General features: G+C 42.6%; 2 protein-coding genes across 4 annotated transcripts in view; both read left to right on the top strand.

The window, feature by feature from the left end:
- Positions 1-5,110, top strand: part of ccdc88c (coiled-coil domain containing 88C) — a 48,621-nt gene extending 43,511 nt beyond the window's left edge. For both annotated transcript variants that reach the window (XM_035609899.2, XM_035609901.2), the window contains exon 31: positions 953-5,110. In XM_035609899.2, the coding sequence (XP_035465792.2) occupies positions 953-1,720 (768 nt within the window). In that variant the 3' untranslated portion in view covers positions 1,721-5,110. The remainder of the gene's footprint in view (positions 1-952) is intronic.
- A 931-nt stretch (positions 5,111-6,041) lies between these two features.
- LOC118285924 (ovarian cancer G-protein coupled receptor 1) lies at positions 6,042-26,538 on the top strand. Of its 2 annotated transcripts, none has more exons than XM_035609908.2 (7): positions 6,042-6,190; positions 19,729-20,028; positions 21,361-21,510; positions 22,566-22,699; positions 23,060-23,282; positions 23,422-23,602; positions 23,687-26,538. In XM_035609908.2, exons 2-7 carry the CDS (start codon positions 19,927-19,929, stop codon positions 24,049-24,051), a joined length of 1,155 nt encoding a protein of 384 aa, XP_035465801.1. In that variant the 5' UTR covers positions 6,042-6,190; positions 19,729-19,926; the 3' UTR covers positions 24,052-26,538. The 2 variants fall into 2 exon arrangements, with proteins under 2 accessions (XP_035465801.1, XP_035465800.1); XM_035609907.2 differs by lacking the exon at positions 6,042-6,190 and adding an exon at positions 15,158-15,279.

Raw genomic sequence — 26,538 nt, forward strand, 5'->3', positions numbered from 1 at the left:
CACATGCCAACACATGCCATACCATACCATCAAAACCCTTAATTGCCTTTCCACATGATTTTACAGATGGAAAGTTCACGCTTGGGTTAGGGTTAGGCACTTGGATATCTTTCCATAACCTTCCCCTACTCTGCATTCAGCTCATTATTCAGGTTCATTTTCAGATCTTCCATTTCCGTGTAGCCCGCGGCTGCCGAGCGTTATCACGGTTCATCAGCCACCTCACAAAAATAATTAACTAGGCAAAAGAAGCCTAACACGTGAATGAAATTTTGGTATAGAAAGATGCCCAAAGATCTGTAGGAAACCATCAGGTTTGGACAAAATGTATAATTGATGTGCAGACCTTACTCCCTGAATTTATTTATGAAAATAAAAAATGTATGTATGGACTCTATCGATTCTTGCACGTTGGGTAATTCTTCATGGTTGAATGCACCTATTGTACGTCGCTTTGGACAGCTAAATGAATGTAATGATGTTGGCATTCAGACACGTCAGTCAAACAAAAGACAGGGAACACAAGACACCCACACGTTATCAGGTAACACAAACTCAATACCTTTGTCAGGTTCAGGTCGGGTTCAGACATAAACAGAATGCCTGTCAGGTTCAGGTCCAGACTCAAAGTATCTGAACCGTCTATTTCGAAGACTGGCTCATTTAGTTCAAGTCATTTATGGTTTTGTCTGTCACACTTTGTTCAGGGGTGCAGTAGTAAGCCATGCTGGGCTAACATGTAGCTGTGGTTTGGATGGTTTTACCACAGAAGTGTAGCATTCATTCGTGATGAGTGGTCATATTCTGCTTCCACATGTGGAACACAAGGGGCTCAGTAATGTATACGGTATGTAAGGTGGTCAGTAGGAGCTTCTGCCAAGAAAAGTGTCTCCCATTTTTCCAATTTCCTATCCTCATTTATTCTTTCCAAAATGTGATTCTCTTTCTCTAGGTCTCGACAGGAAGCAGGGAGGACTTGATGACGGACTATTTCACCAGAAGTCCCGCCCCATCAGCGCCCACTAGCAGAGATCACGTGACTCCCACCAGTTACGTCACGCCCACTGTACAGCAATCCAACCAGAGGCCGGGCCAGAGCGTGAAGCCTTTGCCACGCCAACCTGTCGGCCAGTCCCCATCCTCGGGCCCAGCCCTCAGCCAGAGAACCACCAAATCGCTTAGCCGGGCGTTCAGCTTGGCCTCGGCTGATTTGCTGCGCTCCAGTGGACCAGACAGTTTCCGTGGGAATGAGGCTTCTCCTGGCCAATCGGATGTGGTGGTCCGACGACAGGGCGGGGGATCAAACGGGAGAGAACGGCCACTCTCTGCCCGCCTGGCCGGTTCGACCAATCAGCTTGGAGATGGCAGCTTCCTGAACCCTCCCATTCACCACTCGTCCTCTCTCAATCTGCAGACGGAGAGATACAACGAGCGAGAGAGAGAGCGAGGGAGGACGCCTACGTCCCGGAACAGCCCAACCTACCATCACCGCGGCGAGGTCGCCATGGTGACCCCCGTCAGGGCTGTACCTGCCACACAGGCCAATGATGCCTCTGAGCACCGGGAGGTGTTGAGGGAAGAACAGTCCGGCGACTCCTCCCACTTAAAGAAAGGTGAGGGAGCGGAATGTGACAATGTCGAGCGCCCAAAAAGCACACCGGCATCCCCTGACCCCAACAATGACCCCCAGACCGTGTGGTACGAGTACGGCTGTGTCTAAAGCCTGGAACCAAATACTCTAAACTACAGTCTGCTGGGGCTAAATGCTGGAACTGTGTGGACTGAGTCCAAACCCTCAGACACATGTTAACAGTCTCTGGACTGAGGTCTTTGTAATGTGGCTAAATCTTAGAACTTTGAAGTCTGTGGTTCCACTGCGGCGTTGACCACTGGAAGTCTCTGGGTAGGGCTTTGTCACATTTAAAAAACATCTCAGCGTGAAGGACTTCAGTTTCTACTTCCTGGAACAAACCTGAAGATAAACCAACCAAACCCGATTCCGTTCACCACCCGGTAACACAGCCGATTAAAAGAGTCCGTTTCCACTCGCTACCACCATCTGGAGCCGAATCTCTCTGAGTCAATTGCCATATCCATGGATGGGTTTTTTTTAAGATATAGACATGAACACCACAACACTAAAGTCTTTCCGCTGTTTTATTATCAGTGTGATCAAGCAAACAGCCTCAGCCCATAGGATGGACAACAGAGCCACCGAAGGAGCCGATTGTGTTTTTTAAATGGTGTTACTGTTATTGGCTGCGTGAAAGATGAATTGTGGATGTTGTGACCACATGTTGAACAAGATGTAAAATTTTAAAAGACTTTCTTGAAATGGAGACGGAAACCGCAAGTGTGAGAATCCACAACATTTACAGCCGAGTTGTGGACCGCAACACTAGGAACGCGCTTGTCTATGAGCTGGAACTCTTGGACTGCTGACCGACGCACAGTCTGGCCCTGCTGATGTTAACCTGGCTGCCACCAATGCGGCAGAATGAACCCTCACTGAGAGTAACTGGACGAACAGAAGCACCAGAGCAACTGAATGTATCAGATTGTGTATTTTTTTTTTTTCATGTCCTCTTCCTCCTCTCCTCCGCTGTGTAGAAACACTGGAAACATCCAGAGAGCAAATGGAGGGATTAAAGCCAAGAGATAGACGAAGCAAGTGGAGGAAAAGAGGGTGTAGAAATGGAGGCTAGAAAAAAAATGGAGGGATGCTGGGATGGACACGGATGAAGGGACAGATATAGAGACGGATGGAGTGATGAGAGGATGAAGAGATAAACAAGACAAAGATGGGAGAGCCCCACCCAGTGAAATTACAGTCTTTCTCCCACCATCTTTAGATTCTGTCCCAGCATGCAACACTCTGACACTTTACTGGAAATGTTGCTCTGTCCGAGCCAACACTAGTTTTACACGCCGAACACACACACACACACACACACACACACACACACACACACACACACACACACACACACACACACACACACAGTATATATAACGATATATACAGGCAGGCATTGTCCTTGTGGGAGTTGGTTGTGGCTTTTCTAACCATTGGACTGGACTTAATTCACACACACACAAACACACACACACACACACACACTGCATGCTAACTTAGCTAAAGAGTTGCAGGCGCTGCACAGCAGAGACGGACTCACTGTGATCTGTAGACTCGTGTTGCTCATGCAATGAATTCACTTTTGCAACAGTTCAGAGTTTCACGAGAGAGGACCGAAGTGCGCGTTTGGCAGATTGCACTGCGAGTGAACGTACCCGTTGCGTGATGAGAACAAACTCATCCAAGTGCGTCTGGTGAATCTGTGACTTTGGTGCACATTGGACTTTAAGCATATGCTGTGTTATGTCATGTTGACTAACATAGCTACTTAGTTAGCATCCCATGAGCAGGAGTTGGTGAAGCATTTCTTTTCTTCCCTAGGAGCTGGGTCGAGTTTGTCAACTGGCAAAGAAATGAGTCCGCATTTCAATATGAAGCAGCAAATCTCCAAATATTCTCAAGTACAACTACACCAGCATGAAGTGATCAGTGTGTGATTATATGTCTTTTCAATGATGTATCGCTATGGTCCAAGTTCACCTGCTCCAAATAACTCCTCGACACCTTCGCTATGACTCGGGGGGGGGGGGGGTTAGGCCCCGTGGTTACGCACAGCCGACCACGCCAGAGAATGAAGGTGTCCGTTTTCGACACTGAAACCCTCCGTTGCGTCTCGTCCGTGTCTCGCGGCTACACAGTTTCCACATTATGAAGTTTTCACTAAACCACTTCAGTGTGACGTCGTCACCTTTTCTCAGATGCATCACTTCTCTTTTCTGACTGAAGGTCAAACACGAGTCACGTTGCCATCACCATTCATGACATTTGGGGGAGTTTTTACACGTGGTGAACAGAGAGAAGAAGAGGACGGAGGAATGAATCAAAGTGTTCCTCGGCGGTAAATGAAAAAAGGAAAAAAAAGCATCTCACGATACTGACACTGATCCACTGATCCACTGACATTTTGTCTGTACTGCTTTTAGTGAACACACATCTGTCCTCCACTGCGGCGCAGAGAGGAGGACGAGGAGGAAGATGTAATACTGGAGTTGAGTCCATCACTAACCTTTCCACTCACCCTCTGAACAAAAAAGCACACGACAATATGCAACGAGCTAAATTATTTTACCTGTAACATTTGTACATGATGTTAGATTTTATAAAGTGGTCACATGTCAGGAGACCAGCAATACATTTTGTAAAATCTTTGCTGGAACTTGACCTCCAAAATGTTTGTTGATACCAAAACTAATTCCTGTAAACTGGTAAAACTCTGTGATTCCACAGTAAAACTTTGATAGCTTTAGATCATTTTTTAGTTTTGAATTCATTTGGAAGTAGTAGCGAGATGAAGTGACCTGATGTGAAACACTGTAGGTTGTTGCTGTCTGTAAGTTTGTCTGTTAACCTGTTGTGGGATGTTTCCCAAAGCCCTTCAGAACATTTGTGTGTGTGAGAGTTTTCTAATGTCAAAATCTGGGGGAAATGACTCACAGAAGCAATTTTCTTTTGACTGAAACAACACCATGGCCCACACTCGCTTCATGCAGGTGTGATTGCATTATTACCACGTCATTGGTTTTCTGGAAGGTGTGTGTGTGTGTGTGTGTGTGTGTGTGTGTGTGTGTGTGTGTGTGTGTGTGTGTGTGTGTGTGTGTGTGCGTGTGTGCGCGTGCGTGCGCGCGCGCGCGCGTGCGCGTGTGCGTGCGCATCTGCCTGCTTTGCTGACTCTACCTGTCCGCCTGCCTTAATGTCCCAAAAAACGTGGCGTCTTCCTTCCACGAAAACCTCTGTGATCACTGTCTCTTGGCTCCTGTGTCTTAGCACTGCTGTGCAAACTTTACTGAAGAAAAGAAAAGAAACATAACTGGTATAAAGGTCACACGAGGGAAGTGAAAGCAGAAGGTGAAGTGGAGCTGACGTCACAGACATGTCCTGCTCTGACTGGAATAACTGCTACTGTAACTGAGGAGGCTGGTGTCATGACACCCAGAAGCTTTTCTTCCTTTTCTAATAAAGATTTCTGAAATTGAACTGACGCTCTGGTGGCAGCCTCTGTTGTCTCGAGCGACCGTCCTCTAGAGCAGGTCCCCCTCACATGGTGTGTGCAGATCAGGTGACGTACATGTTAAATTGGCAGCACGTCAAGGTGCCGGTGTTTCTGTGTCTAACTTAAGTTGCTTATGTTAGACATATGTTATGTTAGACTTATGATTATCTAATATTATTATTATTATTATTATTATAATTACTATTGTTGTACATTATGACTGCACCTTACTCCCTGATCTTATGATTTAAAAAAGAAATCTAAATGAAATCTTGAAGCTGTTTTTAACTTTTTGCTAAATGTTTATGTACTGTGTATCGATTCTTGCACTTTTGGATAACATCTTAATGGTGAATGCACTTGTTGTAGGTCGCATCTGCTGAATGAATGTAATGTAATGTTGACACATTGTCATTTTTTTCAACTGTACACAGTGTACAAGTTATTTCCTAATAGGGTGAGGTAATTTGTGTATATGAGTCTCCCAGCTGTGAAGAACACAACGACAGAGAGATGGGGAGAGAGAGAGAGAGAGATTTGAGGAAAGAGAGAGAGGGAGAGAGAGAGAGATTTGAGGAAAGAGAGAGAGGGAGAGAGAGAGAGATTTGAGGAAAGAGAGAGAGGGAGAGAGAGAGAGATTTGAGGAAAGAGAGAGAGGGAGAGAGAGAGAGATTTGAGGAAAGAGAGAGAGGGAGAGAGAGAGAGATTTGAGGAAAGAGAGGGAGAGAGAGAGAGATTTGAGGAAAGAGAGAGAGAGAGAGAGGTAGAGAGAGAGAGAGAGAGATTTGAGGAAAGAGAGAGAGGGAGAGAGAGAGAGATTTGAGGAAAGAGAGAGGGAGAGAGGTAGAGAGAGAGATTTGAGGAAAGAGAGAGAGGTAGAGAGAGAGAGAGGTAGAGAGAGAGAGAGATTTGAGGAAAGAGAGAGAGAGAGAGAGGTAGAGAGAGAGAGAGAGATTTGAGGAAAGAGAGGGAGAAAGAGAGATTTGAGGAAAGAGAGAGAGAGAGAGAGAGGTAGAGAGAGGCGCAGCGCAGTGTGATGCAGACCTTCAAACCGGAGCGCTTCGGTAAGAATTGAGCGTCTTTATTTCATGTAGATATCACTGACTGCCGGCGTGTGTGTGTGTGTGTGTGTTTAACTAAATTCAGGGGTGTCTTTTCCCCCAAAGATTTACAGTGGTATATTTGCGAAGTGACATCCTGTTGATCATGAGTCGGTGCGGATGAAACGTCCAACTGAACTTTAGTTTATTCTGAAAGGATCTGAACGCCTGCACAGGCTCTTTACTCCAGTCATCCATTATTTAATAAGTCACATAATAAGTCATGTCGGTTAGCAGGCTGCAGCTGGAGAGACACAGTGCTGGAGTCAGGAAATATATACTGTATATGAGTGTGTGTGACTGGACTTCACATACTGTGTGAGGCTGGAGGGGACAATCTGCAACCGCTGCAGATTTAGGACATTGGTATAGTTCTTATTTTCCACTGGACAACAGAACTTCATGTACTATTCATGGAGAGCTGCCATGTGCATCACTGACTGATCACCATGTACTGTGATTCGCTCCAGCGGCACCAGTTGTGCTCTGCTCATTCCTCAACATGTAGATACTATAAGAAATCGTAGAAAAAAATTTATATGATTCCAACCATGTGACCTCAATGTAAAATTCCACTGAGCTCGCAGGCGCGCACTCACACACACACACACACACACACACACACACACACACACACACACACACACTGGCACACCACATCCGTGGTACTGTTGATTTTGGTAGGGTTCATCTGTCACCTTCAGACACACATGTCCTTCAGACATGGCTGCTGGTGAACACACTGACTGACTGACTGACTGGCAGACAGACAGGCAGGCAGGCAGGCAGGCAGGCAGGCAGACAGACAGACAGACAGACAGACAGACTGACTGACTGACTGACTGACTGACTGACAGGAAGGCAGACAGACAGACAGACAGACAGACAGACTGACTGACTGACTGGCTGGCTGGCTGGCTGGCTGGCTGGCTGGCTGGCTGGCTGGCTGGCTGGCTGGCAGGCAGGCAGGCAGGCAGGCAGGCAGGCAGGCAGACTGACTGACTGACTGACTGACTGACTGACTGACTGACTGACTGACTGACTGACTGACTGACTGACTGACTGACTGACTGACTGACTGACTGACAGGCAGGCAGGCAGGCAGGCAGGTCCACCACACATCTTACACCACGAGGAGTTGAGAAGGACAGATACAATGCAGTGTTTCCCTCTAGCGATTACAAAATCAGTCCGTCTAACACAATGTTCATGAATTGAGCAGCAGCGTTGCCAAAGAACCTGAGTGCAACGCCGAGCATTAGTGCTCACCATTTACATTAGCAGCACATTAGAGTCAGAGCACAGACGGAATGAATGTGAGACTCGACATACCTGTCTGTCATACCAATTTAAGCTGACAAACCACAGCTTGATAACAGAAACAGGAAACAGGCGATTTAGTTGCTACCAACAGCACAAATAAACACACAGCTTAACAATCATTGAGTTTCCCTCGTAATTATAAGTCAAGGAACGTCACTAATTCTGTGAATCCTTGATGGGTCACATATTTCTGGGGCTTTTTTTGCCTGGTTCCTCGGCCTGTGTCCAGCACACATACATGACTGTCAGATACTGCTTTCACATAGAAAAGCTCCTTGACTGTCAGCAAATATTAGGGGTTGTTAGCCAGAATCAGATGTGGAAGTTTATGTGCCATCCTCGGGATCCAGACACACGGTGCTGTCCGAGTTGGGTCTTGGTCCAGTCACCGGCCACCAGTTAGAGAGGGTGCAATGGCTCTTCTTGGACACCGACCTCACTCATCCTTGAACAGACCATCTCGGCACTCTGCAGACATTGGTGGAAAGGCAGAAATGAGCCAAAGTCAGACAATGGACCCGTCAACCATAGATGGAATGGCTCAAAACAACATTGCATTGCAATTAACAGGGCCATAGAGGTTTGAGGCTCCCTGGAGGGACCATGGACGACACGGCTCACTTGTCACAGTGAGGGTCCAGGCATCCCAGGGGGCCTTTGGCGAGACTCAGGGCTTCTTTGTAGGTTTCCAGCAGGAAACCAGCAGTCGACCCAAATGTACAGCAGCTTTGTTACAGCTCAAGCATTATTTTGCTTGTCCGTCTCTCTGGATGCTACATTAATATGACTAGGCTCATATGAAGCTTTTATCTTGATTATAAAATGTTGGACAGGCTGCGTTCTTTATTAGATACCACAGATAAGATTGGAGTTCAAAGATAGTGAGGCTGTGTTCTCCTTGTTACATTTCCCGCTGCTGTCACACTCAAGGCGCGGCCGTCTGGTGTATTGTCAGTATTTACATACCATATATTTGGGCTTACTGGGAAGCGGATGATAATGTTTCCAGTAGTTTGCTTGTGGAACCTATATTGTACTTCCTTATTGCTGTGACCCATTCATACATTTTCATCTTGGGCAATGCAGATTCAGTTCATGTGTGAATCTCTATCATTGCATTTTCAACATGAACTGACATCACTGAATCGCCATTGGCACTAACCGAATCACTACGTTTTGCAGCGGAGCTCCACTTGCTGGTGACTGAGCACTGCTGTGATTCGCAGTACTGTGCTTCGTCATTACAGTGACGCATCCACTTACTGTATGTCCACTGAATTCTCTTTGAATGGTGATGCGACTACTTAGCGAATGGACCGCATAGTTTTAGATTGCCATTTGTACATGAGGCTGGGTTGTAGAAGGCGCAGTACCAAAACTAGTTTTAAATACCTAGTTATTTAAGCTCATATTGTGCTGTCATGGTATATTCACCTTTAATTTTTCACTCCAAAATGACAGTGTACCTTCACAGTGCACACAGATATAGTGATGGTGGGGTTCAGCCTCGTATTACCTCAGACTGAATTAGTACTTCATCCATTTAATCAGTTGGACATAAGCCGGAATGGGTCTTGTTGTATTTTTGCCCATATCTGGCAAGATTTTTTTCTTTGACTTACAACAACCCAACATGCTATCCAGGCTTATTCACTATTTTTTTTTCTTCTTTTTTTTTTGCCGTTGGCATTTTTCACAGGTGAAGCCAGTTAGTCATACAGGGAGATGAAATCACTATTCTAAATCCTGGTTGATTGTTTTCGGGATAATGGATGTAGCTGTCAATGAGCACCACACCAGTAGGTTAATCCAGCCATTTTTTATACATCATGCATCAATGTGCACTAAAAACTAAACATTCAATTTATATTACTAAGCACACATAATATAATTTTTGTTGATTATTTCATGAATCTAGACCAAATATTAGAGTCCCATGTCATCCACGTTGTCATTAGCTGATAGTGTCTCTCTCCTGGTGGTGTCTTTAAGAGAGCAGACTATTGCACTGCGTGACTCATCTCTTATGTAAACACAACTTGTCTTCAGAACTAAATGTAAACTAAAAAAATATTTTCCTCATAAAACAAGTCCTGTGTTTTTATTCTTCACTTTATTCAAATTCAAATACAATGTAGTTAGGGAGAGCGATGACGAGCACCTTGGCTGATCAAAGAAAAAGAAAGAGAACCATGTATGGAATCATATATCAAAGAAAATACCATATGTCACAGTAGTTGTTTTGTGGGCTGGTGATCTCTGGGAAATGCAGTTCCAAAAACATCAAAGCAATTATTGCTTAGCAATAAAGATGGACACAAAAACCAATAGAGGGATTCACAGAACACCACATACTAATTACTGGCAGGGGAATATCTTATTATGGCTGACTGTACACATTATCATCTTTGTTGTGATGTTTTGTGATCCAATTTTATCGCCAGGATTTTCTTTTATGAGTTAAGGCGGCGATGAAATGTGTGCACCATTTTTCTTGAATTTCTAGTGGTCTGAAGCAAAATTGGACCAGTAGTTTCCGAAGTCTGATTCCAGTCTGTATACTTTCACTTTTAAATCTACCTGCTGCTGTTTTCAGCCTATTTTTAGTAAACAGCAGGATCTAGGGATTACCGAATACCATGGTCCAAACTAAACTATATGTGTCTTTGTGTGTCTATATATTTCTCCAAAATAGCTCACTGCCCCTTTAACTGTTGCTGTTGTAAATTCAGGATGAAAACACGAGACATTTGAAACTTTAGCCAGCTGGCATTAGCTGGACAAGTGGTCGAACAGTTTAAAATGATAAAGGTTCTGGCTTTTGTTTGAGTGTTCGCCAAAAAACGTTCTTCCACATTTTGGATGCGTTGTTGGCATAGTTAACACGCATCCGCTCGGAAGTGAAACTTGACTGAACGTCCCACCATATCTGATTCAAATATCTGGCAGTTGATTAAAGCATGAATTGATTTGCCTTTATGAAAAAAAAATGTGAATATTAATTTTCATAATTTGTATTGACCTGACAAATCTGATTCGACTGATAACAATCATAGTGAGCCCCACAAATATCAAACGAAAGGACTTGTTCATCCTTGTCTGGATCAGTGAGGCAAACTGAGGAATGCATTGATGTTGACGGGTTGTCCGGCCTCTGGGGCAGTCGTCTGGCTGCGATGGCTGAGCGATCATCTTTTATTTAATCTCAGAGGTCCAATCTCTGTGAGCTATCAGGTGAAACATTATTGTATTTGATTTACCTTTACAGTTAATCAAAATGAAGATGGGATCCTAAATCGACATATCATAAGCCTGTGTGATCCAGATGCGATACTACTAATGTGATAAAGTAATTACTAATCAGTTGTTTGAAGCTGACATGGGTTGAGATAATGTTGGGAAGGCAGAATGCTTTTGAAAGAATTTAGACACTGTTGATGTTGGCAGGAAATGCGATGATAGTGTCAATATGACCCTGACGATAATTATTCCACAATGCTTTCAGTAAAAACGCCTCATGTCCATACGGCTGCTCAGTGCTCATCATTGTTCAAGGGAGAACATGTGTTACTTAACTGACGTGACCCAATTTGATGAACAGTTATGGTAAGATACATGTCACCCAGCTTTCTACGTGCGTAGACAATGAATCATATCTGTAAATCAACAACAAGACCACAAGAGCAGAAGTGGAAGCTGATTTACAACCCTCAGAGAAACCCCTCAGCGGTGGACTTATTTCCATACCAGTCATGTGTGCAAATGACATATTGACAAGGTACTGACTTACAAACTGCTCAGTGCGTGTTTTGCCTCCTTGGCTTGGGTCAGTCAGACAGTGTGTTTTACTGGTTTCCTCAGTTTCTGTTTATCTCCCATTTCTGAGTGTATCATTAATCAAACATGGCCACCAGGTACTTAGATCGAACACTGCCCCTTTTAGACAGACGGCAGAGCAGATAGACCAGCGGTCCCCCTCCAGCACCAACACCAAATCTTTGAAAAACTGTTGTGTACTGTGCGTCAGTATAGTCCAAAGCAGATAGAAAAAAGACACCCACTCCACAGGAAGATAAAGAAATATTTCAGCACCAATTATAATGACAATCTCATAACAGAATCAGTACAAGGTCATTGAGATGAAGTTTGTCTCACTGTGATGTTGAGCTCACTGTGGTGCAATTGCATCAGACTAAAGCCGAAAGGCGTTTCACATCAGCCTGTGTAGTTATAAAACAAAATCTCATTCCAGGAATTTAAGCATAATTGGTGCTGTGTGGTAAACTTAAAGAAACACCAGAGAGTGGTTTGCTTCCATGATTACAAGTTGGGAAATGTGATGCTGTGATGTGGAGTGACACAAACATCCATTGAAGAAACATTTCGATATCATAATTATCTACCATTTCAAAAAAATAACAACTTTTAGATTAGATTACGGTATATTAAGTATGTTACAACCATATTCTAAGAGATGTAATATGGATGTTGATGATGAAGGTGAAAATACGCGTATCATTTCAGAGAGGTGAGGTAGAGGAACAGCCATGGTGTCAGGATGTTGGGTGGAGCGCTGGTCCTGATTTACAACCTGCTGCTGTTGCCACAGTTACTGCTGTCAGGGTCACTGATCATGGAGCAGCAATAGTGTTCCAGCTGCCTTGGGGAAATAAGATATTGATCAGAAGGTTATTGATACTGGAGTCTACTGGATTGATTAAGCTGAGAATGTTCTGTGAGCCGTTTGTTTACTAGGACAACCAGGAGTGTTTGTCACACTGTGGATATGAAGTCATGTGAAGGCTTCAACCCCTAATAGAGCTGAGGGAAAAGAGAAGTCCGTAGATGACATTTAGCAGTTAAAACTCTGACTGGCTGTGTCTAAAAACACTGGCGCAATTCTAGTTCTTTTCTAGCATTTTTTGTTGTGCTGGATCAAGGCCTCTCTAACTGGGTCTTCAAACACTTGTGCATATCTCTGACTAAACTGGCGGTACCCAACCCTAACCCATGTCTGAAATCCATACTTTTTAGGGTACCGCCAGAATTATGATGGTACTACTGAGTACGGATTCACATTAGATCGAACAGGGACAAATTTCGGTACCTGAGAGAACATCTGCGTGAGAGAATAACAGAACATGAAGAGAAAGAGAGAGAGCGAGACTAACTTGAGTCCGTACTTCAGATAAGTGGGTGGCAGTAATGCACCTGACAGCTTAAGAAGAGATAAATGTGACTTCTCAGTATTTCAGGGCAATGGCGAGCATAAAGCTGTCGTATGTGTTTTAACTTTTTTAAAAGACTACCATATAAATAATGGGTTTTTTTTATTGTGAAATGGCAAAGGGCAACACGTGTAACCTGAGGAAACACAGCACCTGCAGGTTAGCGTTAGCACCTCAAAACATTAAGTGAAGCATCACCGCCTTCAGGTTCTTGATTGAGCTAGTTGGAGTAATGTGTTTTTCAAGATAACTGGGCTTTATTCACTGTCTTGATATTACTAGATTCAAGCATCAAGCAAATTTAAAGTATGAAAAAAAATACCTTTTAGCTGTGTCGGTTTCAAGGGCCTTTCTTTGTTCTATTCTCTGCTTCCCTGCTTCACCTTTCCGTTTCCATACCAACACAACCATTCATTCACTGGGCGACTTGTATAAAGTGTTATGGGTGGAGAAGCAGGTTGATACAATATGTGCATCGAAGAGGATGATGTCTTGTAGTGTTTGATAAAGCGATGAGTCTCTGATATGAAAAACTCATTCCTTCTTGCTATTTTATCACTGGTCAAGCTGACTGTTCATGGCTGAGGTCAAAACAACCCTCATTCCAGCAGGAAATGTGATATCTAAAACCCAGGTGACAGCACAAATCTCTGCATGTCTGGTTGACATTTCTCAGTGGATGTCAACGTACCACCTGAAGCTCAATGTGGAAAAGAATCGGCGTGTCATCTCACGCCTGGACTACTGCAACACCATCCTAGCTGGTCTGCCGCTATGTGCCATCCAACCTCTGCAGCTCCTCCAGAATGCAGCGGCAGTGCTGGTCTTCAACCAAAGTTTTCCTTTACTAGTTTTCGGCACCCTGTACTGCCTTCCGATGGTGGCTCAAATTCGATTCAAGGCACTGGTACCCGCCTACCCTGTTGCCATTTGCTCAGGCTTGTCCAGTCTGTCGCCTCCGCCCTGCTTCTGCCAAAGGGCTTGCTACTCCCCCAGGGGTGGGCAGCCACCGCTAATCTAAATCCTGTCTGTTTACTGTCCTGGTTCCACAATGGTGGAACGGGCTCCCCATTGACATCAGCACAGCAGACACCCTTCAAACTTTCCGTCGCAGGCTAAAAAACCCACTTGTTCAGACTGCACCGTGAATCCTTAAAACAGGAGAAAAACATAATCCAAATGGAGCACTTGAGGCTGTTTTGCCAGTTTGCTGGACATTTTTATGAACTCAAATGATCCTTGCACTTTTGGGGTAACTCATGGTTTTAGGGTTATTACCGTTTTCCCACAGAGCTGGGAATTCAATGCGAATGCGCGTGGTCTGGACCGTTTTCTGCAACCGTATTTAATGCTGTGTTCTCGGACCCCAGATTTCGGGGTGGTGATTTTTTTCCGACCTCGCAAGTCACAGCGGAACTGGAAAGCAGCACAACCGAGCACAACACTACGTAGCAAACATGGCGATTTACACAGAGGTCGGCCCCCCTAATGTTACAATATTTAACTCATTCAAAGTTGACAGGTGAGTCAGACAGTGATGCAGGTGATTATATATATATATATATATGAACACATAGTTATGGACAATATACGTTCTTCTAAATATTACACACTGTAGCTTTAAGTAAACATACACTGTTGTGCCACAGTGGACATTAAGTGCATTGTGCATATTGCATGTTCAAACTAGAGATGGATAGAGTAGGAAGTGCATTGTGCATATTGTATGTGCAAAGTATACATGATGAATAAATATTTTAAGCATTATAAAACAATTGTATTCCAAGCAAGTCAGTGATCCAGAGTGCAATGTTAGGCTACTGGGAAAGTGCAGTGTGTGTTCACAAGCCTAAAGTCTTGTTGGAAGAAACAGTTTGCCAGCCTTGTAGTCTGGGACTTCATACTCATGTAGCATCTGCCTGATGGAGGGAATGTGAAGAGGCTGTGTTGGGGATGTGTGCGACTTCTGATGACCCCGGTGTTTTTTCACTCCAGTGATGTGTTGTGCAGTTTTTGTCATTCGTTGGAGGGTCTGCCACCTCCCTCCTAGACGCTGTCTTGCTCCCACCAGGATTAAGTCCAAGGACTGTAGTGTCGTCTGAAAATTTGATGATGCTGGTGCTGTCCTTTGAGGCCAAACAGTCATGGGTGAAGAGTTTGTAAAGCCGGGGGCTTAGCACACTGCTTTGGGGAGTCCCTGTGCTTATGATTTTTATGCAGGATGTCAGAGACTTTCAGTTTGGAAATTCAGCTCCCAGCTACAGAGAGGGAGTGCCAATCCGAGGTTGAGGAGCTTTTCTGAGAGTTTGAGTGGAATGATTGTGTTGAATGCCGAGCTGAATTCAATGAATAGCATTCTAACATAGGTGTCCTTGCCCTCTAGGTGTGTCACCAGTGGACCCATTGTGGCATTATGCAAACTGTGGGGGTTCCAAGGTGTCTGGGATGATGTCCTTTATATTGGCCATGACTATCTTCTCGAAGCACTTCATCACTATAGGGGTGAGTGCGATGGGCCAATAATCATTCAGGCAGGTCGCAGTGCTTTTCTTTTGGAGGGGCACAGTGGTGGTGGACTTAAAGAAGGTGGGCACATAAACTTGAGCCAGAGACAGGTTGTAAATGTCTGCTAAAACTTCAGCGACCTCTGATGAGTAGAACCTGAGTGTATGCTCAGGGATGTTGTCTGGGCCTACTGCCTTCCTTGGGTTCAAACTCCTCAGAGCCTTAGACACACTTATGGTGAGCAATGTCTCCTCTTTCTTTGTCGGTCGGTGTTGTGGACCTCAAAGCGAGCGCAGAACTCATTTAGCTCATCTGGCAACTTCGCTTGACTGGGGGTGGTTGGTCTGCCCCATGATTATAGTCCGTAAAGTGTTGCAGGCCATGTCACATCCAGCAGGAGTCTGGGTAGTAACCCTCCAGCTTCATTCCATATCATCTCTTGGTCTTGTTGATAGATCTACGCCAGTCATACCTGGCCTTCTTGTAGTCCTTAGCATTGCCCGGGTCAAATGCAGTACAGCGAGCATGTAGAATTTTGTTTGAATATGTCCTGCAGCGTCTCTTTGGAACAATAATCTCTATAACCCATTAGCATAGTCCTCAAGATCAACAGTTGAGTCTTTTCTGATCGCACATCCAGGTTTGTACTCTCATAGCAGTCCTGAAGTACCAGCTCAGTTTCTTCATTGCATACTTTAACACTTTTACCTACTGTTGGTGCAGCTCTGAGGAGATGTCTGTATGCTGTATAGAGGAACACAGTTATGATCAGATGCACTTATTGTAAGTTGCTTTGGACAAAAGCATCAGCTAAATGAATGGAATGTAAATGTGCAGTTGCTCCCAACTGGCTGTCCACCACTGATAATAGACTTAATGGTTTGGGTTTATTGTAAGGCATCTGATGTGTGTGTAGTTTACTCTAGAGTTAGAGTTTAAATTAGGGGAAAAATAAATATGGTTCCAATTAATCTGCCTTTATCAATATTTTCATGTGAACATGAATGTATCAAATAACCGAATAACCATGAACCCTTGCGGATTCCTTCAGCTGTGCATAGCATCGTAGTGTCTTTCAGCTCATTCTTTTAGTTTTACAGTCTGCAACTTCACTGTTTTGGTTCATTCTAAACAGTTATATTTAACAGCTGGGTGTTTAAATAAGCAACTGTTTGCTAACATGTTTTCCATAATAACTTGGAAGGTGATATACAGTATGTCAAGTTTTGGTTTACAGTTTCTGTCCACCGCTCCCAGATTGGCTTAAAATTCAAGATGTAGAGGTTTATTTGCAACTAAGCAGTGTTACGATCATTTCCCTTTGTAGGTAGTACAGACTGCTGTATTTGGCTATTTTTTATGTACCTGTAGCATTTTTAGCACGCACATACACACACACACACACACGCACATGCACACTAGCCCCCTTATTACCTTATACAGTCTGTTACAGTCTGGATGGTTGTTGCTAGGGGCCACAACAAAAGGTTAGAGCACTTAAAGAAATAAGATAACTGGGACAAGCAGAGGTTTTATTACTTTGCATATCAATCAAGCAATACCAACGTTGTTATTATTATGAATCCCATCCCATCCATATCTTTAAACCTACAGAGCACTCCTACAAAATATTTAATTATATTCCACAAAAATCAGGTTGCTATAAGGCAAGATTGTCTTTTGGCATCTGTTTGGACAACTGATGTCTTGGTAAGAGATGAAAACATAAATGATAAAATCTCTTACTGTATGTCAAAAAGATGAGTTATTATATTTTGCCTAGGCGGGAAACATCTAGGTTTCAACCTGTAAAATATTTACTGATGCCATCAGCCATATGCTTACATATATAGGACACCACTGACAGTGTCAGACTCCCTGTCATATATTATGAGGTTATGCATACAGTCCTTCATAGGGGAAAAACAAACACTTTTTACGAAATAAATAGTCCATATGAATGGACTGTAATGAATGAATCAGACTCTAATGAAATGTTATGCCAACTTCTAATTTGCAATTATGATGTGGATACTTTTCTGCAAATGATCCAACTGTCACCAAATAATATAGACGTTCCTGAAAAACCTAAAAAACATGGACGCCTCATGTCTGCCAAAGTCTGTTGTTCAAAGTGATGACATTTTAATGAAATCCAAATTTAATTGATCTTTGTGATGTTATGTTTGCTAATGCAACAGGACAATAAGGACAACATTATGAATCTAGATAGCTGACAGGTACTGAAGCTGTTTCCTGGCAACATAATTCTCTTGCAAAAGTTTAAATGTAATTGTGTGTTTGATTACAACACAGCACTGAAGCTTGGCTGCTCTTTCATGTTGAGTGATTTAGATTGACTGAGAGTTAAGAAAAGAGAGCGATGGCTGTGGACAGGTTGTTTACTGACCTCATACAAGGGCGCAGCATGAGTCTGTCACTTTATGTCTCTTAGTGAGATCAGATCCTCTCTGGCACTGGGTCAATGGTGGAACAAATATATTTTTCTATATTTCACAAGTGAACATTCAGTGTTACTTTTTGTATATAAACTCTAATTTATTCTGGTCATCTGATTGAATAAGGGTTAGGAGCATGGGTTAGCTTGACTTGAAAAGAATGCACAGTATATCGTGCTGTGCCTTAATCTGGAAGTGGTTTATTTAGGAAGACCAGTCACACAGAAGGGCAGATTTGTGGCTTAAGCGTGTTGGGTTAAAGTGGCTCCAAAGTATATGTTATTATGGAGCCATTCTTAAAAAGGCTTGGATGCCAAAGCAAGGAACTATAGGTTATGTTGAGAGGCTTCTCTGTCCATTTACTTGTCTTACACAACAGTTTGTGTTCACTGGAAGGAAGGATTTACAGTTGTGTTGATAATTTAATTTAGATAAAATGACCATACTTGTTCAACAACCTGCACTCAATAACCCATTGTAACATATTTAAAACATGTTTTAGAAAAATATAAAACTCTTTCATTTGTTTGCTTTTACAAAAGTATTCAGATACGTCAGTCAGTACTTGGTAGTAGCCTGTTTGGCTGGATTTAGGCAGTTTAGCTCACATTAAAAAGTGTGTTTAGATGGGATGTGTCTATGAACTTCCATTGTTATTTTTACTATCTTTTTCCCCCCAACCTATTGACAGTCAGAGACTTGTCCTGAAGCCACTTTAGCATTGTCTTGGGTGGATTCCTCACGCGCTCAAAATACTTTCTGGCAAACTCCACGCAAGCTTTCTCATTCCTTTTACTTAACTGTGAAGTCTCTTTACCACAAAGGCCTGATTGATGCAGTGCTGCTGAGATGCTTGTAACTATGACAGGTTCTCTCATCTCTTCAGAGAACTGCCCAAGCTCCGTTCGAGTGATGGTCGGGTGCTTCGTCACCGTTCTCATCAAGGCCCCTCTTCCACAGTTACACATATTGGATGTTCACAACTTGTTCCGCTTCACAATAATTGAGTCAGTTTCTCAAAAACACTATCACGTTGTCATTTGGGGTTCATGAGTAATTCGTGTAGATTGTGGGTAAATCCTATCTACTTAAAATGAAAGTTGAGGGGAAATGCTTTGTATTTGTTTTATAGGTTTTTTTGCTTCGATCTCAATGAGGGATCAAGGTTGTTGGGTGAAAAAGCGGAAGAGGATGCAGTTGTGGTTTCAACAGGAAGCCAATGTATTTCTCCACCTAAGAGTTCCTCTGTCTCAACCACAACACATACAACAGCTTAAATAAATGTCTGAGAATTTGGCAACACAACTGTTTTCAACTTTATTTAGACAATTCCTTTTTGAGCCTTGCGTCATGGATGTCGTCTGCAGTCTGTTGGTTGTTCGGACAGTTTACCACAAAACTGTTTAATCTCTAAAGGTTTTAGTGGATTACCAGGTAGTTTGCACAATCAGTCATATTCCCCAGATGATGAACTACTGTGACTCTGGTGATCCCCTAAACTTTTGTCTAATGCAACCATTAGATTGAACTTTATGGTTTGTTGAAAATTATCTCAACTAATGCATTGATTACCAAGAAATTTGGGACAAAACATTTAAGGTCCTCTCAAAATAAACTGTTATAACTTTGATCGAATTTTCTTTTACTCTTGTGTAGTATTTTATATTTTCTTAATGAAGAGTGACATTTTCATCAGTTGTGCTATGTGTTTAGGCCTAAATAGCAAAAGCTAGCATGCTAAGAGGCCAAACTGAGATGCAGAACACCGTAATTATCACAACAGCCTAACATCAGCATGTTAGCATTGTCATTGTGAGTAATGTTAGCATGTCGATGATAGCTCTTACTTCTAAGCACTTCTAAGAGCAAGGCTGACTTGTTAAGCTCTGAAGGGAACCATGCTGCATTATAGTTGATAACATTAAAAAAGAATCACAGTGACAGGATCAAATATATAATATAAGCAAATGTCTTCTGTGTTCCACAGTGGTGTAATGAAACTGGACAACCCAATCAGACCAGACCACCTCTCAACCACATGAGACAGGTTCAAGCCATCAGCGAGCGCTGCAACCAGCATGAAGATTTTTGTGTGTGTGCTGTTACATTCTAGTTATGAGTATGTGAGAACGTGTCTGAGAACATTCATGAGTGGGTGTGCATGTTGAAGGTGAATTAGTGGGATATGAATATGGTCACCATGTCTGAGGAGGACGTGATAAACTGCACCATCAGCCATGAAATCCATCAGTACGTCTTCTCCTGTGTGTATATCCTTGTACTATTGGTAAGTATGTGACAGTTATGTTGAATAACTGAACAAAAATGTTGAGGTATCTGAATACTTTATTAAAGTGCATGACTAATTGGAAAAGGGACTGTGAAAGGAGGAAAGAGTTTGTTTCCAAATTAAGGTAACTGCAACAGGCTCTGTTCTGTTTATGGATCAAACTTTAAACCATTTGGAGGGATTCGTCCAAATAAGAACTAGTTAGAATTAGAAAAGTTGGTTTGGAGCTAGCACAAAAAAGTAGCGGGTTCTGCAAAGAAACTTCAATAGCAAAACAAATGCTCGCACATAATTGATGCACTCCGCTATCTTGCTACTACAGTTAACTTTTCCTTGGATGACATGTCCATGTTTAAAATGGTTTGTGCTCAAAACTGGTGGAAATGCAGGGCAGTTCGCTAGATGGCACCAAATAACCCTGAACTGGTTCAAGAACCAGTTTGTTGCTGGTGGAGAGGGGCTATGTCATATTTTAAACTCTAGAGCTTGATGCATGAGCCTTCTTCCCCTTAAAAAATTGTCCAAATTGCAGTATAAGCTAGCCTGGCGTTTTACAAGAGGCGTTTAAAAATATCTGGTACTTTTAGTCAAATGCTCGTTCATCAGCGGCAACCTTGGTTGTTTACAAAGGTCGTTTCTCATTGCGTCACTGTATGAACTCCGCCCATTATCAGATAATCGGTTGTGATTGTACCAGCAAGATTTCTGCCAGAGGGAAATCACTTTCCAATGGAGGAGATTGCGACTGTATTCTGGCAGAGCAAATGCAATGAGGCCCCAGAATCCGTCTTGGTCCCAAGCTAGTATAAGTCTTTTGTTGCATCAACGGGGTCACGGTAAGTGCCCAAATAAAGCCCATATGAATGACCCTTTAAGGTGGTAATCCTGATATCATCCATACAAATTATATTTTTCCTGACGGTCTTGAGTTTAAGGCTGCGAGGCGTGTTAGACTAGCCACTAGGTGTGCCTCTGTTAAGGAAGTATCGGCCAGACTACAGACAATGTTTTTCCGGAGCAGTGTTTTCTGTTGGGTATGAGGAGCTCCCTTTACAGCGGACTCTGTCTTTACCTATATAACGCACCCAAGGAAAGGGAAAAACTGAAAAAGCACAATATATCTCCTTTAAATATCACCATGAAAATAATCCCTGAAAGCAATTCCTGTATCTTGTTTGTTAGACATGGCTCACTCTGTCCATCATTCAATGAGGAAATATTTTCTCAGATCTGAGATTTTCAAAGTGTTCAATATGCGATTTAGTGAGGTAGCAGTGAAGATGTGGGCAGTGTGTAACAAAAAACAATGAATACTTTTCTTCATTCTAGGTTGGTGTTCCCTCCAATTTGTACTCTCTGTACCACGCTGCCGTACAGCTGAAGCAGAAGAATGAGCTGGGAGTTTATTTAATCAACCTCACTGTGTCTGATCTGTTATACCTGGCATCATTACCACTGTGGTTACAGTACATCTTTCAGGTAAATTAAACTGTCATACTTTTAATCTGCTTAATGTACCACCACAGCCTGAATGCATTGGATAGTGCTTAACTTCTTCAGTTCTAACCCCACCTCACCTGCTGTAACTAAACAAACTATCCATATAACTAAAACTCATCAGACTTAAAACTGATAATCTAACTGCTGCACATGTTATAATTGCAGATAAAATGATACATACATATTGATCTAGACCACTCGTACAGTGTCGGCTTCAGTGAACCTGGGGTTTTCATTCATCTATGTAATCTGAATTAACCCATGTGTTACTATAATATTATGTTGTGTAATCTATCTACACTCTATTCGCATGTACACTCACTTTTCTTTTATTAGGAATAACTGTACACTTGAATACTCATGTAGTTATCCAATTAGTAGTGCAGGTACAAGTCAGGATCTTCAGTTAATGTTCACATCAAAGATCTGATTAATCAACAGAATGTAATCTCAGCGATGTGAATGTGACATGGTTGTAGATGTCAGACTGACTGGTTTGAGGATTTCTAAAAAAACATCAAGTGAGAAGTAGTTCTGCGTATTAAAACAACTGAGGTGAGCAGAGGGAAGCATCTCAGAATGAACATATCCACTTGAGGTGGCTCTACAACAGCAGAGACCACGTCAAGTTCCACTGTCAGCCAAGAACAGAAAGCTACAGTGGATCAATCTTGGTTTGAATGTGACAGTCTACATGATTAGTGCTGCTGACCATGTTCATCCCTCTATAGACACAATTTACCATCGTCTAATGGGCACTTCCAGCAGGATAATGCTTCATGTCACAAAAAAAGAACATGACAGTGAGTTAGTCAGTGACCTCCCCAGTCTCCAGATGTGAGTCCAGTAGAGCATATTTGGGATAGAACAAGAGATTGGCATCTAACAAATCGTTTAATTAATCATGGGTGTTTCCAGTGTAAGATATTATAAACCAATCAGAGTGCCATCTCTGATTGGACCAGGTGTGACATAGTGTTAGTTTGGTGTTCCTATTAAAGTGCTTGATGAGTGTACTTGTGTTGTTGTGTCAGGGTGATGATTGGCAGCACAGGGAATGGTTGTGTCAACTGTGTGGTTTCCTGCTCTATGAGAACATCTACATCAGCATTGGCTTCCTCTGCTGTATCAGTCTGGATCGCTACCTGGCTGTGGTGCATCCTTTAAGGTAAGGCTTCTACTTTCTGATGATGCCATTTGTCTTCTCTAGATATATTGTAATCTGAGTTGTTGTGAAAAAAAATTCGACTGGTGGCGCCTACCATTGGCATCACTGTAGACATTTATGGCTCTTCTACCACAATGTCATTTGATACACCAAAATGATAAATTTACAAATCCTTCACAAATTCAATTAAAAACTCATATATGTTGTCACATTAAATTTTTTACTGACGCATTACCAAATTCCTAAATTGGTCACATTCAGCACCTTTTTTCATGACATTGGTCAGTAAAATGTGTTACATAAGCTGCTTATTTACTGCAAATGACCTTTTTCTTTCCTTTTAAACGTCCATGTCTCCAGGTTCTCCTTTCTCCGCTCTATGACTGCAGCGTGGCTCGTCAGCGCTATCATCTGGCTGAAGGAGATCGCAGTAGGTGTGGTCTTCTTCCGCCACAAAGAACTGAGCAAAGACGGCACCAACCAATCGCTGTGCTTTGAGCACTACCCCATGCAGCCGTGGGAGTACCCAATCAACTACTACCGCTTCACTATTGGCTTTGTGTTCCCACTGGCCATTCTATCGGTAGGATGACATTTTTAGATTGTGACACTGCAAGAATATAGTTGAAATGTAATACAACTCTGTTTATCTTTAAATTCTTACAAACTTCATCTGCTCCACCAACACAGGAGTTTTCATCTATGTAACTTTTTCTGTCCAGATCAGCTACCTGTGTGTCCTTCGTGCCGTGGGTCGGAGCGAAGGGACACAGCCGGTCCAGAAGATAAGGATCAGGCAGTTAGTCAGCAGCACCATTCTCATCTTCCTTGTCTGTTTCTCCCCGTACCATGTCTTCTTGTTAGTACGCACCCTGCTGGAGCGGGACTGCAGCTTTATTGCAAGTACGGTATCATCTCTGGCAAGTATTCTGGTGAATGAGACTGAAAACTTCTCTTAACCGCATGGCCTGTATTCTTATTTCCTAGAAATATTTAACTACTACCACCTGTCGTTGCTGCTGACCACCCTGAACTGTGTGGCCGACCCTGCTCTCTACTGCTTTGTCAGCGAAAGTGCCCGCCACGGCCTGTACAGAGCCATAATTCGACCCTTTGCCAGGATACTCTGTTGCTGCCGTCGCCGTGGCAACACGAGTCCTGCCAACCCAGCCACGGATTCCCACGAGGTCGCGACTGACGAGAACAACGGCCACCCAACAGTGACTCTGCTCACACACACCAGCACACTCAACAACATCAAAACAGACTCTGCCAACAAAAACACAATGTTAATCACACAGACTGATGAGAAAACAATCAAACCCTGTACCGTACAAAATAACAGACACTGACAAATCTGTGGACAGTGAAAGTCCAGCTGTGTGACAGTCACAGAGGAGCTGAGCGAAAAGACAAAGGGGACTGACGAGCCTGACAAAAGCGTCATATAAAATAATCCGGAAACCAATCAGAAACTATGCAAGCAGAGGTCTCAAGGTGGCGGGATTAAATGGACAAGACTAATCCAGAGTAGGGATGCAGAACGCAAACTGAGTGAAGAAAGGCACAAGAGACCACCCACAACTAACCTGCCTGGAAGGCTCAAACACCCAGCACCCAGATGTGTGTACATTATCCCCTGGCATGGGATTGAAACCATTTTCTCTTCTCTCTCTTGAGATGGATACAGTAACTGCTGATATGAGCAATCAGCATGAAACTGCCATCTATGTTGTATTTGTAAATTTCTTGTTTACATTTCGATGTGTTGGAAAAATGTAATATTCATCAGGAGGTCACAGGTACCTGTAATGAATACTGCCAGAAAAACTACTCGCTAGTATTCCTTTAAAACAGTTGTATTACACTTTGGAATGAGATGCCCAAATGTAAGTAATGGCTTTATTAATAGTTAATACATATTTTACTTATGCTTTATAGATTAGCTTTAAGCTATTAACAACAGTCAGCTGTAGTGTGGCTTTAAAGTGTTGTATGTTAGCATGGACAAAATCAGGTGGGCCTACCTCATTTATTTTATATTTGCAAAAGTAAAAACTATAGCATTACTTTGTTACACCAGTTCACCAGTGTTTGATGAAGTAAAACTGACAGGTTTGTAAAATGTTGCTGCTGCCACCATTCCAAAACAGATTTGTTGTAGACCTTAACACATGACATGTTTGTTTTTAGTGGTCAAACAATATTTTGGCAGGGAATTCAGCAATTCAGGTTTGACCCTCTGTTTGAAGCCCTGGCCAAAAGGAATGAAATCCATTTGAGGGAGTGCATTGTTCTTCTGCTGATACTGGACCTTTACACTTTGGCAGGACAATTATTTAAGACTTTAGTAGTTAGCAATATGACTTTTAGGGGGCGACTTATTAGAAACTCGTACCAGTGTTCCTTTTTCAGCCTTGTCAGCAAACTCTGTCCATGACAAATTTACAATTCCCCCATCAATCTATGCTCAATAACTCATCAATCAGACCCTTTGCTTTGGCTCCAACTTGTGGTAATGTGTATCCTGTTTGCTTTAATTATACTTGAGATGTGTTTCCATCCGTGGCAAATTGAGTTGATAGACATAGTTTACAAAGGCACACACACCTGCACTATATATGAGGTTTATATATGAACATTAAGTCCAGGAAGCTAATCTTGAGATAAAATTAAAAACAGTGTGTTACCAGCAGCAAGAGTGACCTTAAAGGGATAGTTCAGTGATTTTGAAGTGGGGTTGAATGAGGATCTTATTTATAGTTAATATGTTACCTAATGGTGATGGTGATCAGCGCTGTCCTTTTACGGAGTTTGGAGGAGAAGTGTATGAATATGTGCAAATATTTCAACTCGAGCGACTGAAGCAACTGACTGGGGGCTACTCGGGCTTTACGCATCGCCCGACGTCAGTGACGCGAAATTGTATGTAATCTACTCGCGCAAATAATTTCAGTCCAGTTGTGAATGCACCACAAGTAGTACTAACATTATAACTGCAGTATGAACACATCTTGATTGCATACAGTTGTTTTGATCAAAACATGAACACATTGTGCTATTAGAAGGTTGAATACTTGTGGTGCAGCTGTGTAGATTACTGAAATATAGAAAATGTAATGAACCTACTGGGTCTTGATGCCCAATGAGGCGAGGTGGGGGGTTTTCTAAATTAGGGACCTGGATAATAAAGTTGTTCTTGACAAGAAAATCTAGAACACAACAGCAATTTACCAACTTCCAATATTTTACAGTGTTTAGTTCAGTACAATGTATAATCAATTGACTGTAAAATGGTAGAATTAATTCAGACAACTTTAACTTTAATGCACCTATGAAACATATGATCATATGACCAATAATTGACAAATTAGTGATAATTGTAAATGTAACAGCAGCACAAGAAGAGAAGAGTCAGCAAGTCAGCAAACTGTCCCGTGATGTCTGTGACACACTAACATTAGCCACCATGAGCTACTGGTGTGTCTCACTGCTTATGAATTTATTAGGATGATTGTGGCTTTCTTTGGTTTAAACGTTAAGTCTTGCTTCAAACTAAAATTCTGAATCATTTATAACCAGACCATCCATTCCGTCTTTGCTAACTTCTATGCTAACCTGAACCTCGAAGATAACATTTGTCACACCTTACATTTGTTTTAAAAAAGTGTTGCTTTATATTCTTCATATTCCTAATTTCGGCTGCATGGTCGTGTAGTGGTTAGCACCTTCGCCTCACAGCAAGAAGGTTCTGGGTTCGAATCCCGGTTCAACCAGGGCCTTTCTGTGTGGAGTTTGCATGTTCTCCCCGTGTATGCGTGGGTTCTCTCCGGGTTCTC

Source organism: Scophthalmus maximus, chromosome 15 (genome assembly GCF_022379125.1).
Source record: "Scophthalmus maximus strain ysfricsl-2021 chromosome 15, ASM2237912v1, whole genome shotgun sequence".
NCBI lineage: Eukaryota > Metazoa > Chordata > Actinopteri > Pleuronectiformes > Scophthalmidae > Scophthalmus > Scophthalmus maximus.

Coding starts and splice junctions, on each gene's coding strand:
- LOC118285924 (XM_035609908.2), top strand. CDS start 19,927: ATGAATATGGTCACCATGTCTGAGGAGGACGTGATAAACTGCACCATC. Junction 20,029..21,360: donor TGTATATCCTTGTACTATTG/GTAAGTATGTGA, acceptor TCTTCATTCTAG/GTTGGTGTTCCCTCCAATTT. Junction 23,603..23,686: donor GGACTGCAGCTTTATTGCAA/GTACGGTATCAT, acceptor CTTATTTCCTAG/AAATATTTAACTACTACCAC.